This window comes from Oratosquilla oratoria, chromosome 24, assembly GCF_046742065.1.
Source record: "Oratosquilla oratoria isolate Oo_2021 chromosome 24, ASM4674206v1, whole genome shotgun sequence".
Taxonomy (NCBI): Eukaryota; Metazoa; Arthropoda; class Malacostraca; order Stomatopoda; family Squillidae; genus Oratosquilla; species Oratosquilla oratoria.
Window position 1 is genome coordinate 55,146,407 of NC_134800.1, and position 18,581 is coordinate 55,164,987.

The 18,581-nt window shown below is 41.2% G+C and overlaps 1 protein-coding gene across 2 annotated transcripts in view; it reads right to left on the bottom strand.

Annotated features, from left to right (window-relative positions):
• Positions 1–7,333: 7,333 nt before the first annotated feature.
• The window catches only part of LOC143038652 (uncharacterized), a 54,074-nt gene continuing 42,826 nt past the window's right edge, over positions 7,334–18,581 (bottom strand). The window contains exons 2-6 of one of the 2 annotated variants that reach the window (XM_076208154.1): positions 10,826–11,898; positions 10,350–10,496; positions 9,742–9,865; positions 9,452–9,631; positions 7,334–9,280 (exon numbers count right to left, since the gene is read on the bottom strand). In XM_076208154.1, the coding sequence (XP_076064269.1) occupies positions 8,985–9,280; positions 9,452–9,631; positions 9,742–9,865; positions 10,350–10,496; positions 10,826–11,898 (1,820 nt within the window). In that variant the 3' untranslated portion in view covers positions 7,334–8,984. Of the gene's footprint in view, positions 9,281–9,451; positions 9,632–9,741; positions 9,905–10,349; positions 10,497–10,825; positions 11,899–18,581 lie in introns of both variants that reach the window. The other variant, XM_076208153.1, reaches the window with a different exon arrangement.

Sequence of the window (18,581 nt, forward strand, 5' to 3'; positions counted from 1 at the left end):
TACAGTCCAACTAAACCAAAAAATAGTGTACAATAGTGAGTGAGTAGTGATTCGATTCAGTGTTACAAAGTGGTCTTTCAGGTGGAAAAAACAGCAAGACATAAAGTATAGGAAAGTACATGAAGCGTGAAAAGTACATGAAACGTGAAAAGCTGTTTCTCTCCAGGATGCTAAAATACAGCAAGACATAAAGTTAAAAGTATGGGATACAGTACATGAAGCATATCTGCAAGGGTTGATTGTAACTGAAACAACAAAACGGCAGTAAGTACACAGTGCAATTGTCAGGCTATGTATTATAATATCACGTTGGGTAGTCTAGACTTTTTCCCTAAGTAGATTGTAAACATGTTCACTGTTCAAATTTCATTTATTGGTTATTTTTTCAAGGAGGCTTGGGGACTATGGAAATGGACAAATATAGCTTGGTGGGAAGTAGTCAAATCTCGTCCAGTGATCACGTGTCATCTTATTACACACATTTATTCCCTTGTGATCGCTGAATCAATTCAGTTGTAGCCTCGAGTTTTACTAAGTGGAAAACCCGCAGTCCCACAGTGAGTTGCAAGGTTCTTTGGAACCTCCCACAAATCTCTCTCTCTGAGATGAACATCTGGAGTGGTGGTTGTGTTGTGTCAGTGTTGGATTGTGTCCGCGTCACCGGCTCGTAATTGTAGGGAGATGAGAGCGATCATCGGTTGCCAGCTTTCTACGTGTAAAAAAATGATTAAAAGAGATCTTGGGCACAGTTCGGAGGGTGCTCACGGGTTTTGAAAATGGGCAGCTTCGTTCTCAATCTTGTAATACCACTGTATGTAGGTACCTGTTATTGGTCTCAGCTCCACTGAACAGGGTATACAATAAAAACAAAACCTTTGGTTCTTTTTGCAGCTGGTATATATTCATTCTTCTGTCAAATGCAGGGCCGGATTTCCATGTTGCGTGGCCTCGGGCCCTGAAAGTATGCAGGGTCCTGTCAAGTTTACCCTCCATTAAAATATCGTCCCAGTTTTCATGAAACGGGCTGTCAGCCACCACGGAATTTTAGTTTACAGTCACAGTACCGCTCGGTCACAGTCAGCTGATTACTCGTTTTCTTTATCACGATACACACACAAAAAAGTGTTTATACTATTGTAATGAAGTTGGCGTGGGGCCCCCAAATGTACGGAGCCCTGGGCCCTATTGGCCCTGCCCTAAATCCGGTCATGGTCAAATAATCACATGAGAATGTGTAAAGGACTTGTGTCGCCGCCACTTCTGATGTTTAGGATAATAATAGACATGTAGTTGGGTCTCGTTGGAAAGTGTAATTGAAAACATTGTTATCCTTCTGTACTGGCAAGCACCTTTTCTTTTATTTTCATTGTCATCAGGCGATTTTATTCTTTTTAACGTACCCCTCTTTGTTAGTATGAAATTACAACACAAAAAAGTTTTAGGGAAATTCTTATTATGAAAATTATTTCATATTGGAGTTAGTTAGTTAGAGGGTAGGATAGATAAGATGGGGGAGAGGGAGGGAGGGAGGGAGTAATTTGGGGGTTTAGTGTAAGGAAAGAATGAAATGGAAGGAAGTTAGAGTTATGATAGGTGTGGGACAGACCCACTTGCTCAATTATTTTTATAGTCTCGTGGACTGTCTATTTCTTGCATTGGTTTAACATCAGTAGATGCATTTATGTATATACATGGACATGCGGATATATGATGGACTGTTCTGCAGTCTTACAAGCCAAACAGCTTATTTGTTTTTCTGAAAATTCCAAGCATTCACTTTGAATGATTTTTCAGGAGTTAAAAAAATAAAGGTTACCCCTAAATAATAAAAAGAAAACAAATAACCTTTAAGACGTAAGGAAGAAAATTAAATAATTGAAAGGAATAACTTTAACTGTTTGTAATCTCTATATATAACAACACTCTACGCCTTCATTAATATTTCGCGGTCACAGATTTTACTCTGGTTAATTCCAGAAAATTATATTTGGTCGAAGAAACATACCATAGAATGGAGCATCGATTAATCGAAAATTTGCAGGACTTTGACTCTCTATTTGATTTTTTTCATAAATTTTTGTGGATTATTTTGGTTTTCCTTCTTTAGCGGTAGGGAGACATTTGGTAGATGAATGGAAATTACCCATTTGTATTGAGGACAAAATTTGTAAAAGGAAAAAAATACCACAGTACTTATAGGAAGTTTTGTTAGCTTTTTTCATAAATTTTGATGGATCATTTTGTTGTTTTTCCTGCTTTTGCGGCAAGAGGACATCTTCCCCGTTTTCTATGTCGTGGTCGACTGTTTTGTGTCACGAGACCCGTGACCCGAGGGACCGCAGACTCTTCGCAACTATTCTTGCCTTTCGATGTTTCTTAAGTTCTTGCCTCGAAGTACAAGAACTCTGTCTACCTCTGAGGTAAACACAGAAGGATATATATAGCGTGTAAACGACCACAAATAACTCTCTTTCTCAACCTGAGTAGAATTGACCGGTGTCTCGTTCGCGGCATGAAACGAGTGCATGAAACAGCTCAGACCAATACCCAAGAGAAGAAACCCCAGAGTCCAAAAGAAGAGGAAAACGTGGAACTACGTTCGGTTCTTCATCTGTGTCTCGAAGCTCCTTTTGCGTGCCTCCAGTTTGAAGATCGCGTTCAACTACTCTCCGAGAACGCTGACTTCCCCGAGGTCAATTCTCGTGTTCAGCTTTCTGGCCTTCTCCTTGATGGAGTCCAGGCTCAGGTTATCGTTGATATTCGTCCGAGAAACTTCGGTTTCTGATTTTTTCTGTCGGGTTCCTTCTTGCGCCTCCATGAGCTCCAAGAAACGGGATGGGGGTTCCTTCATGTACAGAGCGTCGACTTCTCCCCAAAGACCAGAGATAAAAAGGTGATTGCATAGGTTCTGGTAGATTTTATGATATCAAAAGATATTCTGTATATTTTCTTTTTTTTTCAAAATCAGAAGGAAGAGGAAGATGAAGGTCTATAAATTAACCCTTTTCATTTTCTTCTCCAACATCGAAGCAAGTTCTAAAGAACACATGTCCTGGTCTGTCCAGTTGGAACAGGATAAGTTCATAGCTTAGGGCGTAGTTATAATAGGATATTTGCATGCAAGCATGTATGTACACACACACACACACACACACACACACACACACACACACACACACACACACACACACACACACACACACACACACACACACACACACACACACACAGACCCGAGATCGAGCCCTGTTCAGTGTTTCAGAACTCCACAACACTGCAAGCATCATGATGATGATGGTGGAGGTAGTGGTAGTGGTGGTGGTGTGTGTGTGTGTGTGTGTGTGTGTGTGTGTGTGTGTGTGTGTGTGTGTGTGTGTGTGTGTGTGTGTGTGTGTGTGTGTGTGTGTGTGTGTGTGTGTGGGTGTATGTGTATGTGTATGTGGATGTGTGCATGTATGTATGTGTGTGCATGTTTTATGTTCATATGTGTGTTTGTGTGGAACCTTTATTATGTAGCATTTCGATATGGTCAAAATGATCTAGTTTTCGTGTGTTTAGATGTGGTACTTATAAACTAGTTATCCATCATGTCTGTAGTTTGTATCATCAGGATGTAATCTAACAGTCTATCATAGAAAAGGAAATAGGATGTAAGTATACTCCCCTTCCTATTTAGCAGTGTTATAATATATAGTATAATAGAAACTATTTATAATGCATTCATTTATAATCAAATAAAATAAAATCAGCCATCTCGATTCCACTGCTGAACAAAGTCCTCTTTCATAGCATTCCATGATTCACACGAACACGCCAACCTCTGCCACGTCACTCCTGCAAACCTCTCAATCTCGTCTCTCCACCTTCTGTCTGGTCTCCCTCTTCCACGCTTCCCATCTCGCGACGTCCACTCAGTAACACACTTGCTCTATCGCTCATCAATCGTTTGCACTAACTTACCTGCCCAATTCCACTTCCTCTCTTTTACGGCTCCCACAATATCCTTCACTCTAGTCTGCTCTCTCACCCAGCTTGCTCTCTTCCGGTCTCTCATCGTTAGTTCCATCATTGATCTTTCCCTTCTCCTCTGTGCAGTCCTTAGCTTTGTCTCCATCGCCTTCGTCAATTTCCAAGTCTCATACCAGAAGATTATTGCTGGCAGAATGCATTGATTGTAAACTTTACTTTTCAAATATAAAGGTAGAGAGCCTCTCAGGATTTTATTTTACTTATCAAACACTTTTCAACCAATTGTAATAACTCTTTTTACTTAATTACCATGATCTTTGGTCACTTTTACCATCTGGCCTAAATAGTTATACTCTTCAACTTCTTCAAGACTCTCACCATCGATTATAATCTCTTTACTCTGAACTTTCGTGTTGGAGATTACTTTAGTTTTACTCTTATTCATTTTTAAACCTACTTTGAGACTTTGTTCAGGTCACTCAGCATATCTTGCGAGTCTTCTGCTTTTTCTGAAATAAGAATAATGTCATCCGCAAATCTTACGTGGTTAAAACATTTGCCATTTTAAACCTTTCTCTTCCCAACTCAACCTTCTGAAAATCTCTTCCAAGCAAGCTGCAAATAATTTGGTTGAAATTGTATCGCCTTGCCGTACCCCTTTCTCAATTTTGATATTTTTTTTTATCTTTATGTAGTCGAATTACAGCAGTACCTTTCGTATAAATATTTTCTAGAACCCTTACGATCTGTTCGTTTATACCCTGCTTGCGTAGCAAGTTTAGTATCGCTATTTCTTCTACCGAGTCAAATGATTTCTTGTAATCTACAAAAGCTAAGCAGAGAGGTATATTGAGTTCTGTCGTTTTCTCGATTAGTTAGTTTATCGCTTGCAAATAGTCTAGAGCCGAATATCCGCTTCTAAAGCCTGTCTGTCCTCTTGGTTTGTTTCCATCTAAAACTTGACTTAGTCTATTTGTAAGGATCTTGGGGAATACTTTATATAAATTTGATAGCAAGCTAATTGATCGGTAGTTACTAAGGTCCTCCTGGTCTCATTTTTTATGAAGCAAAATCACTAAAGCATTGCACCACGATTCAGGAATACTTTCTTGACGTAAGGACTGGGTGTACAACTGAGCTAACTTAATATGAGCTTATTTCCCTGCGTCTTTCAACAGATCTATCGATATACCATCTTCCCCAGGTGCTTTTCCTCGTTTCATATTTTTAGAGTAAATTCTACTTCTTCCTTTGTAGTCTCTGGTACACTACTAACGTCTCCAGATGTATTTCCTGACTCAACTACGGTCTTCGATGAGTAAAGCTCTTGGTAAAATTCTTCTGCGCTTTTTACCATTATGTCTCTACATTTAATGATCTCTCCATTTCTATCTTTCAAACATATCATTTGCTGTCTTTTCTTTTTTTCATGAAAGTAGCAGTTACCTAAAGTAAGTCTGCGCTCGGTCCCTTTAATACTTTTATTATTTCCGAATAGTGTTCTCTATTTCATCTATGTTTCTCTTTCTTTTCTCTGATTTCTGCCTTTTGTTGATAAGCTTGTTTAGTTCTACTTCGTCTAGTTCTATTTTGTCTCTCCTGCTTTTAATCTGCATGGTCCATCTGCTTTTAATTAGGTCATTTGTAGCTTTGGAGTAATTGTTTTCTCTAATATTTTTTGTACTTCCTACTTTTTCTGCCGCTCCCCTAATAATATTCATTAAATTCAAATTCATATCTTCGACGGTGTCCTCGTTAATTTTTAGAGCTTCGAATCTATTTCTAGTTTCTGACTGAAATTTCTTCTTGTTGTCCTTAACCTTCGCAGGGCTTATTTCCTTTTTAAAAACTAGTTTATTTCTCTCGACTTTGAAGTTGAATTTTGGTGTGCAACCTATTATTTTATGGTCACTGCTATTGTTAACTTTATTTATGACCGTAACATTATCAACACTCTTGCTCTCATCTCCTTATATGAAGTCTACTTCGTTCTTTGTTGTTCCATTTGGACTTCTCCGAGTCCATTTACAACCTACAGGCTTTTGGGAGAAAGTGTTCATTATCCTCATGTTGTAGTTCTCTGTAAAATTGACTAACATTTTGCCTCTGTCATTTCTTTCACCTACTCCAAACTTCCTAATGTGCGACTTATCTTCCGTCGTCTTTCCCACTTTAGCATTAAAGTCGCTTATTACCAACGTATATTTACTTTTTTCTTGATCCATAACTTGACTTAAATCATAGGACTCAATTTCATCGTCTCAACTCTGTGAAGTTGGTGCATAAACCTGAACTATTTTTAGAATGCACCTACACAGCCTAATCACAATCTAAGCCACCCTGTCTGACAAATTACTGAACTTGACTACGTTACCAGAAACTTGTCGGTTTATCAAGAATCCTACTCCACTTGACATTTCTTTGTCCTTTCATCCATAGTAGAACAAGCGGTGACCATCTTGTAATTGTATCAGCTTTTCTTCCTCTCTTCGGACTTCGCTCAATCCTACGATGTCCCACTTGATATTGTCTCGTTCTTCCATTAAACTCTCCAGCCTGTGGTCTTATACTCACAACTTAATAACCCTCTCAGCAGATTTATTTATAATATATAGTATAATATATAGTATAATTATTTATATCATATAGTATAACAGAAACTATTTATGATGCATAGGAGTTTATTGTAATCAATCATCGACTATTTACAGTAGTGGTGACATATCACATCAGATAGGATGTATTCCGATCGTTGTTGAACACAAAGACAGTGAAAATTGTTGCAAAATACCGAAATATTACTAAGATAGTAAAAGTCATTGTGAAAGGCAACTTTCAGTAAATAAATGTTGGTGCTTTTGTAAGCTTAAATGTAGATTTTGACCTTTGTGGTGTTCATGATGATAGAGTGACTGATTGTTAATGTTTATTATGACATTTGTCAACTCAGGCAATGTTGTATGACTCTTTACTATCCAAAAACAGAGACGGCTGATAGTAAACGACAGGTTTGGTAAGATTCTTACCAACAACCTCAAGACAGGTGCACCACAACATTTGTTCTCGCACATGAACAATAAATAAAAATATGAACACATGAACAATAATAGAAAGCAGATAGTTTTACTCGATAACATCTGTAAACCCGTAGAGAACTCTGTGTGACTATGAGATAAGAAGAGATAAAACACGATGGAAACAGTTGATCGAACTCCTCATGATGTAAACTTCAAGCAAATTCTGAGATGAGACACGGGGCACCTCCGTCAAGTTTGTAGTTACCCCTAACATGTTCCGTTTTCTCATGCAACGAATGGAACCGTGTAGGTGTGTAGGAGAAATGGTGCATATGTCCTCATCAGAATTTCTTTTTTTCGTTAGTTTTGACATGAAATTTTGTCTCACTTTCGTAACGTTCATTTGTTTTGACGTATCATATACTGTACAATACAGACCATATTTACAAATTGAATTCATCAAATATAAACTGAACAGATCCGTTATTTTTTGTTCAAACAGTAAAAATAATGTCAGACCACGGACAGGAAATCATATATATTTACAAGTATGTACACAATAGAAAATAACCATTGTACTTCACCGGCAAATAAAAAGTATACAGTCATCTGACCATGGCATTCTCATGTCCTACGGTTGACGAAAGTCATGGGAGTGTCATAAGACAGAGAACCAACATAGTGTAATGTCTTGATTGTCTAGGCACTGAGGTAAAATCTACTACTCTACGAGAACCTTCATTGTCCAAGGGAAACGAGAGGAAAGATTGGGAGACGATGAGGCTGTCAAAGATGAAAAAAGGTCGTAAATTTAACTAAGGAAGGTCAGCGCAGAGGAGGCAGGGATGGGGATGGGTTGGGTTGGGTTGGGTTGGGTTGGGTTGGAGAAGGATGTAAGCACCTAGGACTTGATAATGCCCCACATTTACCACCAGAGATCGAATAAAATTACAAAAATATCTATATTGTCCGATATAGGTCTATGAAACTAAACTAACTACAGAGATGCCCTTCAAAAATGTGATCAAAGTCTATGGAAATCATAAAGACTAATATTGCAGTTGGTAAAGCATCATTGCATATATATGGCATATATAGCATATATATGCCATGTATATGTAGGCATGATAACATGAGGGGATTTCCCCGTCCCCATCATATATATTTTTTCTTGTAGCGACACCCTCCCTCCCCCCAGCTAGCCCGTGACTATGCTTATTATTTCACGTAGACTAACATATATCACCTTTACCAGTTTCTAATGGCTAAAATTACAGTCATATAAACATTCATCTCTGATCATTGAGAATGAATTCTTCAACACTTATTTAGAATTCTGTCACATACAATAATAATGTCACAAGTAAACAGTTTATCACATGCTCAGCTTAAATCTTAATAGCAAATCATTATGAATGAAGATAATCTCTCCTCTTTATTGCACAGATTGTCTTGCACAACAGGCTTTATATTTCATCTTTCTTGGGAAATTTTCGAACATCGGAATCTGGTCCTTGGTTTCCAGGATGAGGCAATTTTGGATTTTTCTCTGTCTCATTGCTTTCCAGGCGATGAGAGGAAACTAGCAAATAAATCTGCAACACATGCAAACGCCGCGTCATTTTTCCACTGAAAATCCGCGTGACAGAGAATTACATTTATGAATTATTCATATCGCTTATGTTATCTTTCTCAAAGCAAAGGATACAGAACTAAAAAAAAAAAAAAAAAAAAAAAAGCGGGAAAAATAGGGCTAACGATACTGGAGTCTTTCTTCACATTTCTTCTGCCTCCCTTGCGGGAGAGTGAACGACAAGATTTCTATCGTAATGCGTCGACTGGAGTGCAATCATGTATCATTGACCATGGCCAACAATATCCCATGAAAGGTTCTTTCTCCATACAACATTGTTCTACATGAAACATTGGAGATCCATAAAGATCACAAATAAACAGAACATGTCACGTTTTCTTCCCTTCCTCAATATTGACTATGTCTTAGGTCTGACTCATAAGGAGCATATTTGTGAAATTGGAGTTGTTGAACTTAAAGTGTCGCTTATCGTAGAACTTGAGGAGAGCTGGACTGTAAGGGTGGTTTTCCTTAAGGTGAATGTAGTGAAGTTCTGGTTCTCCAGTCGTATGTCCGCATTCTTCACAGACGTAGACCTTGGATCGCCTCTCCTTGTAGGCATAGGAGTGCTGCACGCCGTGGACCTTGAGACAGTGGGACTCGAGCGAACAGCGCTGGGTGAAGGACTTTTCGCATAGGTTACACTTGTAGGGACGCACGCCTGGAGAAAAGAAAGGGAAAGGGTTAAGGTATAAAAACAACAACTCGGGTACTAAGAAGCTAATATAAAGGTGGCTCCCTCTATAGTTCCCTGGTAAAGGATTGGGTTTATGTGCAGTATGAACATTCATTTAGCTTCTTATACTCTGTTTCTTATATTCCTGAGACTTACCAGTATGAGTGCGTGTGTGTCTCTTCAGATCAAAAGTGTCGTTGAAGCCCTTTCCGCAAAACGTGCAGAGGTAACGCTTGATGTCCGAGTGACATTTCATATGGCGGTTCAGGAGGCGCTGTAGCCCGAAGACTTTCGAGCAGATACGGCATATGAACTTGCTAGGGTCATCCTCCAAAACTGTCACAAAGAACCGTGGATCGTTAGAGGGGGGGACGTCGGTCGAGGCATGACAGTGATATTTGCAACCTTCGTAAAAGGTTCAGTTAACTTGAGAATGGGAAACTTACCTGGTGGAGGCAGTTTCTCGTCCTCTCTCAGATTACCGGTTTCTTGGTTGACAAGTGGGTTCTTTATGCCATGGCCCCCGTTCACGAACTCCAGTGGCGTGTCCTCAGGCAGTCCAAGCCGTTGCTGTAGGATCGACACCCGGACTTGTAGAGGAACCTCTCGCTATCGGATTGACGGCGAATTAGTGGGGTGTCTTGACTTGAAGAGTTTAAGCGTCCTCATAGTGGCCACCACATTACCCTAAACATTTACGAGTTTCCGCCAACACCAGTGTCTGCTACTTTTACGCATTTTGCCATAATTGAATGTCATAAACATTACCAAGCGCAAGTAAGCAAGTGATAAATGTGAACGTGAATAGTTTTGGTATTGCTGATCACTTATGACAATGCGTAAAAGTAGTAACTGTTGTCGACAAAATTTTGTAAACGTTTAAGGTTGTGTGGGCTACCACGAGGCTGCTTTATATTTCATGATATTTTTAAAGCTTTTTCTCTAAAATATTTATGTCTCATGAAAAAGCAACAGCAGAAACAGTGAAAGCAAAAGAACATCCCCATTCGCTCTATGGTAGTGCAATACAAAAAGAAATCGTCGCCTAGCTTACCTGCATGTCCTGCAGAGGCGGGGAGGAGGCTGTGACTGCAGTGTTGCTGGGCGAGGGTCGGCTAGGGTAGCTCCCTGATCCAAACTGCGGGGAAACTGCGGAACGTTCCCAGCCACCCTGGAGGTCCGTGGACGAGACTAGTGGAACCTGAGAACGAAAAAAAAAAAAAAAAAAAAAAAAGTGAGAAATCGATATACATCTGACCAAGGTTTTGGTAACTGTCTTTTATTTGTTTATTTGTTCGTTTATTCATGTATTTATTTTCTAATCAAGTCTGAAAAATTTGAGAAGTCTACGGATTTGCTCAAGGTTTTAGTGGTTTGCTCAAGTTTGTTTTATTTTACTTTATCTTATCTATTTCTATTGGTTCATTTATCCATTTATGTATTAATTTATCTATGTATTAATTTGCTTATTAATTTCATTTTTTTATTTCCTTGATGTATTGATTATGTATAATAGGAAACTTTCTTTACCTGTGTTTGTGATGTGACGGGCTCAAAGGTTTGTGCCTCGGCTGGAGACTGGACGAGTGATTGCTGTTGCGTTTGGTTCAAGGGGGAAGACGCCACGCTCAGGGGCGGCGACAGGGGCATGGGCGAGGGCGTGGGGCGCGTGGGCGTGAGGGTGTAATCGATGCTCATGCGGTGCTGGGGCTGCTGTTGCATGGGCTGGTGGTGCTGTTGAAGCTGCGGGAGGTATTGGTTCTTCTCGCGGAAGTGTGTCGGGGCCGGGAAGGTAGATGAGGTGTCTGCCACGGAGGACGGGATGCTTCGGTCGTTCTCGGGCAGAGAGTAGACGTAAGGTTCTATCGGTGAAGGAATGGGTGGAGGTTGGACGGCCACCTCCAGGAGGGTGTTCGACGGGTGGGGAGGATGGCCCCCCGGTCCGCCTCCTCCCATGCCTCCTTTCTCTCCGCCCATACCGTGGTTGCCGAAGAACGAGAGGGACGTCTGAGAGGCGTCCATGTACCCTCCGGAGGACATGCTGCCTTGCTGGCCGGAGGGCGCCGAGCCCCCAGATCCCTGACCACCGCTCCCGGAGCCACCTTCGGCGTTAGTGCACTGGTTGATTTGCATGGACTGCATGAACGGATGGAGGGAGTGTGGCGAGTACGACCTCCGAGGGGGAGGTGGTGGGGATTCGTGTCTGCGAGTGGTGAGGTCGAAAGGCACCGGTGAGGGCGAGGAGGGGCACTCCATGGGGTCTTCGTAGTCCATGGGAGAGTTCGAATGGCGACGCATGTCGCTGAAGGGAGGGAGGCTTCCGTGTTCTGGAGACGATTCGTAAGGCCTGGGGATGTGGTAGTCGATTGGGGACTCTTGCGGCGGGAGTAGGGAGTCTGCCGGGGGAAGGGTGTTGTTCAAGGGCCGCGAGAACTGCAAGATCACCGGAGGAGGTCGTGGAAGGACTCGCGAGATCGGTGGAAGGATCGTACGTTCTTCCAGCCAAGGTTCCTCGCGTTGACGGGAGCCGTAGGGCTCGGACGGGCTTCGTGCTCCCGTGTGGGCGGGACTGGGTTCTCTGGCTACAAGTTTCTGCTCGTCACCTGCAGGAGGAGAAGAAGGAAATTGGTTTAACGGAAATTTAACTTTATTTCGAATATTACATGGGAATAAGAACAATGAAGAATGAATTTTTGGCTTTGCTAAATATATATATATATATATATATATATATATATATATATAATTTGTGTGTGTGTGTGTGTGTGTGTGTGTGTGTGTGTGTGTGTGTGCGTTTTCTGTGTGTGGGTCTTGTATGAGTGTGTGTGTGTGTGCGTGCGCGTGTGAGTTTGTGTGTGTGTGTGTGTGTGTGTGTGTGTGTGTGTGTGTGTGTGTGTGTGCGTGCGTGCGTGTGTGTGTGTGTGTGTACAGTATATACAAGTGTATACAGTCAAGTAAACAGCAAAACATAATAGGAGATCGTATACCCCACCACTCACCCACACGTGGTTAGAACAAAGAGCAGAGCCTGTACAATAAGATAAGGTCAGTCATACATTTTTATCTTTTTATTATTATTTTTCATTGCCTTTTTTTGCCAGGACATCTTCCCAGGCGAGATATCGTTGGCGTCCTCAACGCCCTTTTTACTAAAAGAAGCTTTCCTCCCCCCCCAAAAAAAAAAAAAATAAATAAATAAATAAAAATCATAGAAACCTTCTTATGATCATGGTCATAGACACCTCAACGATGGAGTTCATATCCGTTTGTACCTTCACCCTTCAACGTTCCTAAGGAGAACTCTCACAACGACTTAGTGTCTTGATATCGCATCTGCATGGACCTCTTGGGACCACACTGTGAGATGGGAAGTCAGCTGTGTTCTCACGCTCCCAGTGAGGCATCTCTGCTATATCGTCTGCTCTTATTCTACGTCGCTTTTTCCTTGTCGAGCAACTGCGCTCGATGTAACGGTACGGAATGCCTTCAGTATGCTTGCGCACTGTATCGATTCTCCTTTCCCTTCAAGACAAGATCGGAAGATTTGTCCTCCTCTGAAGAAGTGGACTTAAGGCTGAAACAGATCTCCAGCGGTCGCGACCCTTTCTTGCGCCCCCCAGCTGAATAAAAACGTCTAGATTTGGGTAAAGGATGATTATCTAGTGTTAAAATCTCTAAGGTGTTAGAGCTTTGAGACGTTTCATCGTCAGTTCATTCGAAGAAGAACTGTGACAGCACAGGAATACCAACATTTCCGTATACAAGGCTGACAACCTTTCCGAAACAACTCTAACTCGTAGCGATTGGTGTCACTGCATTCTGACCCCAAATATTCGGCAGCACTGTGGTATCGTAATCGTTCCCACGAACCCGAATGATTGTGAAACCGAAGGTTCAAGTGCCCCGAAGCAGGTGGCGGGGCCTCCCACGTTGATCCGCTGCACTCTGCGCCATGTAGCAGAATCGATTGTCCGCAATGGTACCCCATAGTTTGAAATATATAGATAGATAAACAATAAATATATAGATAAATGAATGAATATATAAATAAATAGATAAATAAATAAATATAAATGGATAAATAAGCAAGTAAGTAAATAAACATAATTAGATAAATAGATGAATAGATAGTTAATAAATAAGCAGATGAATAAACAAACGAATAAATAGATATATATAGATAAGAAAAAAATGTGGAAAAAATAAAGAAAAGGAAAAAATGTCGAAAAAAAACGAAGAAAAGAAAAAAGATATTGGAAAAAAAAAGAAACGAAGAAAAGAAAAAAGATAGTGTTCACGTGCAAAGAGGCGGGCTGGCGACATCACTTGTTGGAAATGACAATCTATTTCCCACGGGGGTGGGAGGGTAGGGGGGGGGGTAGACGATGAGAGTGGTCGCTTCAATGACCTGACCATGATTGACCTCACCTAGGCGCCATAATTTTTAAGTCGCATTGTAGTTTCCGGAAGAAAAGAATAGAAACCTCTTTTATAAAACATTCCCCTAATTTCAACACCTCTAAAGGCCAGTGGTCACCTAATTGCATCACATCTTATGTAGTCAATAAACTGTTATCAGTTGTCAAAGGACCGGAAACTAACAGCCATCGGTTACACCACTCAGGTCATGTTATTTGAGGCTTCTATCCCCGTTCCTCATTGTATACTAACTCTGTGTATATACATATATATATATATATATATATATGTATATATGTATATATATATTTATATATATATATATATATATATATATATATATATATATATATATATATCATACTACCCTACCTGAAGAAGACCACAGAAAATGGTCGAAATATATGGATATGTTTATTTCTAATCTTATTTACCGATAGTGGGAGACAAGTCTTGTTTTACCAATGTGCTATTGCATTACTTTTCTCCGTATGCATATATATATATATATATATATATATATATATATATATATATATATATATAATTTATTTGTTTACTTAAATATTTATTCATCTGTCTATCTATCTATCTATCTACCTATCTATCTATCTATCTGTTTGTTTTCACACCGACGCAGCGATGTACTGTTATGGTTTGTACCTCGCCAAGATCAAATAGTATTAAAATCACTGTACCCGGCATGCGCGCTAATCCTCTCGAACCGTAAAAAAAAAAAAAAAAATCCGTTAAACTCCATGTTCCTTTCGTTCACCTGGAACACCAACGGGCATCGCAACTGGTTAAGCTCCCGAGGGACGGATGAGGGACGCCGCGACTGTGTCAGCGCCTTGAGACGGAACTCCCAAGGGAGGCGGGGATCTTTCTTTGTCACGCATTCGGAGATGTGGCCGGATCATACCTCAGCTGTCACGGAAATTTACGGCCAATCCTCCACTCATGCACGACTTCAACGTACACGCTCTGTGTGAAATGTGGGATAGAAGAAAAGAACACACACACACACACACACACACACACACACACACACACACACACACACACACACACACACACACACACACACACACACACACACACACACACACGCAGACACGTTCGCGAAAATGACCTGAAAGGTTGACAATGACACGTTGTCAGTCTGCCATGCTCCGGTGATCGTCCACGGCTGCGGTGGTAATTATTGTGAATCTTTTTTTTTTTTTTTTGTCTCCGAATCCGGCAGCAGACGGGCTTTGTGTGAAGTGACCTCGCGTGACCTGCTTCCTCAACCGTCACCAGACCGTCTTTGTCGTTGTCGTCGTTGATGCATTTCAAGATCGGAAAGTGTTGGTTGCTTTCTGCCGAACACCATGAATGCCTGAGGCTTTTATACGCATACAGTTAAGTTGGAGATAGATTCATGTCCAAAGCGTTCACCAAACCTAACCTAACCTTGCATAACTTTGCCTAAACTTGGCTATTCTTACCTAGCCTAGCTTTGCCTTGCCTAACCTTGCGTGATCTTATCTAAAGTTGCATAACTTTGCCTAAATTGGCTATTCTTGCCTAGCCTTGCCTAGCTTTACCTAGCCTTGCCTAACCTTGCCTGACCTTACCTAACCTTGCCTGACCTAGCCTAGCTTAATATAGTCACGTTTTGTAGCGGGCTTTTTAGAAAAAATAAAGGGATTTTGGGAATATATTTTGAAGAGCGATTTCTCAATGCTGACGCGCAGAATCCCGAGTTCCATGTATACTCTTGGTCTCCGACGGAGGTGCCTTTGGTTTCACTACCCATAGACTCCCTGACCATACAGGACTCGAAAGAAGAACTTCCGTGTACGCGTAAAGCAATTAAGTCTTACTCAAGTGACAGAAAGACGATTATCATCGGGCAGAACGGGTTAATGTTATATACTGTAGGTGATACTTTAGCATGCGGTCTACCGCATTATCCATAGTTATACATTACAGGCACTGTACCTTCAATATACAGACTACTAAACAGTGTCATATCTTCATCATACCGACTTACACACACATCTATAGCTTCACTCTTACTAACCGACTATCTAACACTTTCAAGTTTAATCTAGAAATATTTGAAACATTCCCATAAAGATTTACTTCTCAGTAATAGGAGTGAATGGCCAAGAGCAACCCAACCACGGGAAACTTTTCGTCATTGTTCCAGACCATCCCCGACGAGGGGCGTGTGTGCGTGCGGGCGTGCGTGCGTGAGTGCGGGCGCCCAGAGACTTGGCTGGGCGGTTTGTGTGTGGGGGAGTCTGGGAGGGAGCGTGTGAGCGTGCAGAGACGGCGCTCTTTACTCAACAAACAGGACGACGGAGCGACAAAGGAGTGCGATAACAGGCCGGACGTGACTCGGGCCCCGGTTCAACTTCCGGGACAAACAGCCGGCACAGAGAGCCGCATTCGGCCGGCCGGTCTGGCCTGCTGGGGTTGTCGTCGTCGGCGCTGAGAACTGAGATCGTTGAAGCCAAGATGACTGTTATCATGGTCATCGTTGCCACGATTTCGATCCTCTTCCTCCTCATCATCTCCTTCGTTGTTCTTACGTGATAAACTATCGTCGTTAGCGTTATTAGCGGCGGTGGTAGTAAGTTAACAGTACAATGAAGGGTTGAGTTTAGTGACTCGAGCCAAACGTGGAAACAGTTGTAATGACACCAGTTTGCGATGATGGCTGAGAGAACTAGATGGCTTGCGGTCTTTGTTCAGACTCTCCTTCACCAAGACATCACATATTTTGTTGCAGACACCAGCGGATGGCTTCATCTAACTTTGAGGTGGTTTTTTATAGTTCGTGGCCTATAAACAGCGCTTCTATCCTTGGGGAACAATCCCTTGCTGAGAAGGGGGTGGGTGGGGCATGGAGGTGGTATAAAAGGGATTTTAGGAAGATGGCAGAGCGGTTGGATAGTAAAATAAAAAGTGATCAATATTATTATTTGAATGGAGACGACTCTCTAGTCATAAAAAAAAATGCTACGTTACTCTGGTCAGTGGGGGTTAAGCCTATGTAATTCGAGTGTTGACTGGAAAGTAATTAGAATAGAACATATATAGTACACCATCGTAACAGTGGGTGGGCTTATCGCTCCATTTAAGCAAATGCAAATCATTATCTCGATTAAAAAACGAACTTCATATATTTCCAATATTCAGAATAAAAAGCCCATTTAAAAAATGTACCAGAGTACTAAAAAATGTTTTTTGTGCCCAAAAGTTTCTATAGTTTTTAACTCTGATTCCGTATTTTGGGGATTTCCTAATTTCGGAAGTTTTCAATGAAGAGAATATGTACGCGGCTTTTCTTCGCCTCTCCTCTCCTCCCCAGGCGAGTTTGTGTACGTGAGAACGCGTAAAATGTTTTAAATGTCCTGTTATATAAAACCGTTCCCCAGCAGTACCATTTACAAGACATAGTTTGGTAGATTGGTCTGCTATGCAGTCAGCATGTCGATCACAGTTAGTCAATGCCGACCCTGAACTTGGGCGCCGTGACTGCAATGCTCAAGTGAGAGTGATTTGATCCTCCATCCGTATGTCCTTGGTAAACGCTGACGGTAAAGGAAGCCAGCCAGCCAATCACAGCACAGTTCTCACCTGGGTGGCCAATCACACGCCGCTTCTCTCTTGCCCCAGCCAATCACGATGCGTTTTACTCGGGGTCTCATTACGACAATTTCGCACATAACTCCCATGATGAAGTAACGAAAATGCGACCAGGGAGGAAAAACAGTAGCATCTTTTGTGTGAAACTGACTCTTATATACCTCGCGCGGAGGGGTTGTTTTACCTTGACTGCGGCACTTGCGTGGCAGTCTCTCCCACTGGCTAAACTTCCGTCATAAGAAATGCTGGGAAAAAGGACTGCCACCGTCTGTAAAAATCTGGCACATTATCGTTATTGTTCTCTCGTTTTCGTTCATAGATAGCTTATGTTACTTCCAAGCGACCGTAACTTTATGAATCATAACGGACCTTGATTTTTGTGCTAACAAAATACATTGAATCCATGGTTATCATACTCATTTACCCCTGTTGTAAACGTCATCCCAAGTCTACACATGAGCAATGCATTAGAGTGTTGTACATGGGGCAGTTAACATACCCGGGAATGTAAATACAATAAAGACTAAAAAACCAATGTCTGTAAACTCCCATACAAAAAAACTCAACCAGCGGAAATATCTTTGTCCTTGTGCTTGGCGTTTGTCATTTGTCAACGGAAAATCGGAGGGTCACCATGAAGGTGGGTAGGGAAGGGGATGGAAAACTATTGAAACCTTATTATTTTGAATTGATTTATCTATCGATTTACCTATCTATATATCTATTTTTTCGTTTCTATTTTATTTTATTTTTTATTTTTTAGTACTGGGGAAGATCCTCCAGAAGAGGTAAAGATAATCAGAAATTTCGAAATGTGGAGATTAAGAATTTTCATGAGAACTACACCAAAACTAATGAATACATACATACATACATGCATACATACATACATACATACATACATACATATACATGCATGTGTGTGTGTGTGTGTGTGTGTGTGTGTGTGTGTGTGTGTGTGTGTGTGTGTGTGTGTGTGTGTGTGTGTGTGTGTGTGTGTGTGTGTTTGTGTGTGTGTATGTGTGTGTGTGCATGTACGTGTAGAACGTTATATACGTACTGTATATGCAAAATTTGACCACTGAAAACATTAGACTACACAGCACATCGTGGAAGAACCATAAACATTGGTCGTCTTTCCCATCACCACAACGACAACCACAACCACAACCACAACCACAATCACAATCACAATCACAATCACAACCACAACCTCAACCACAAT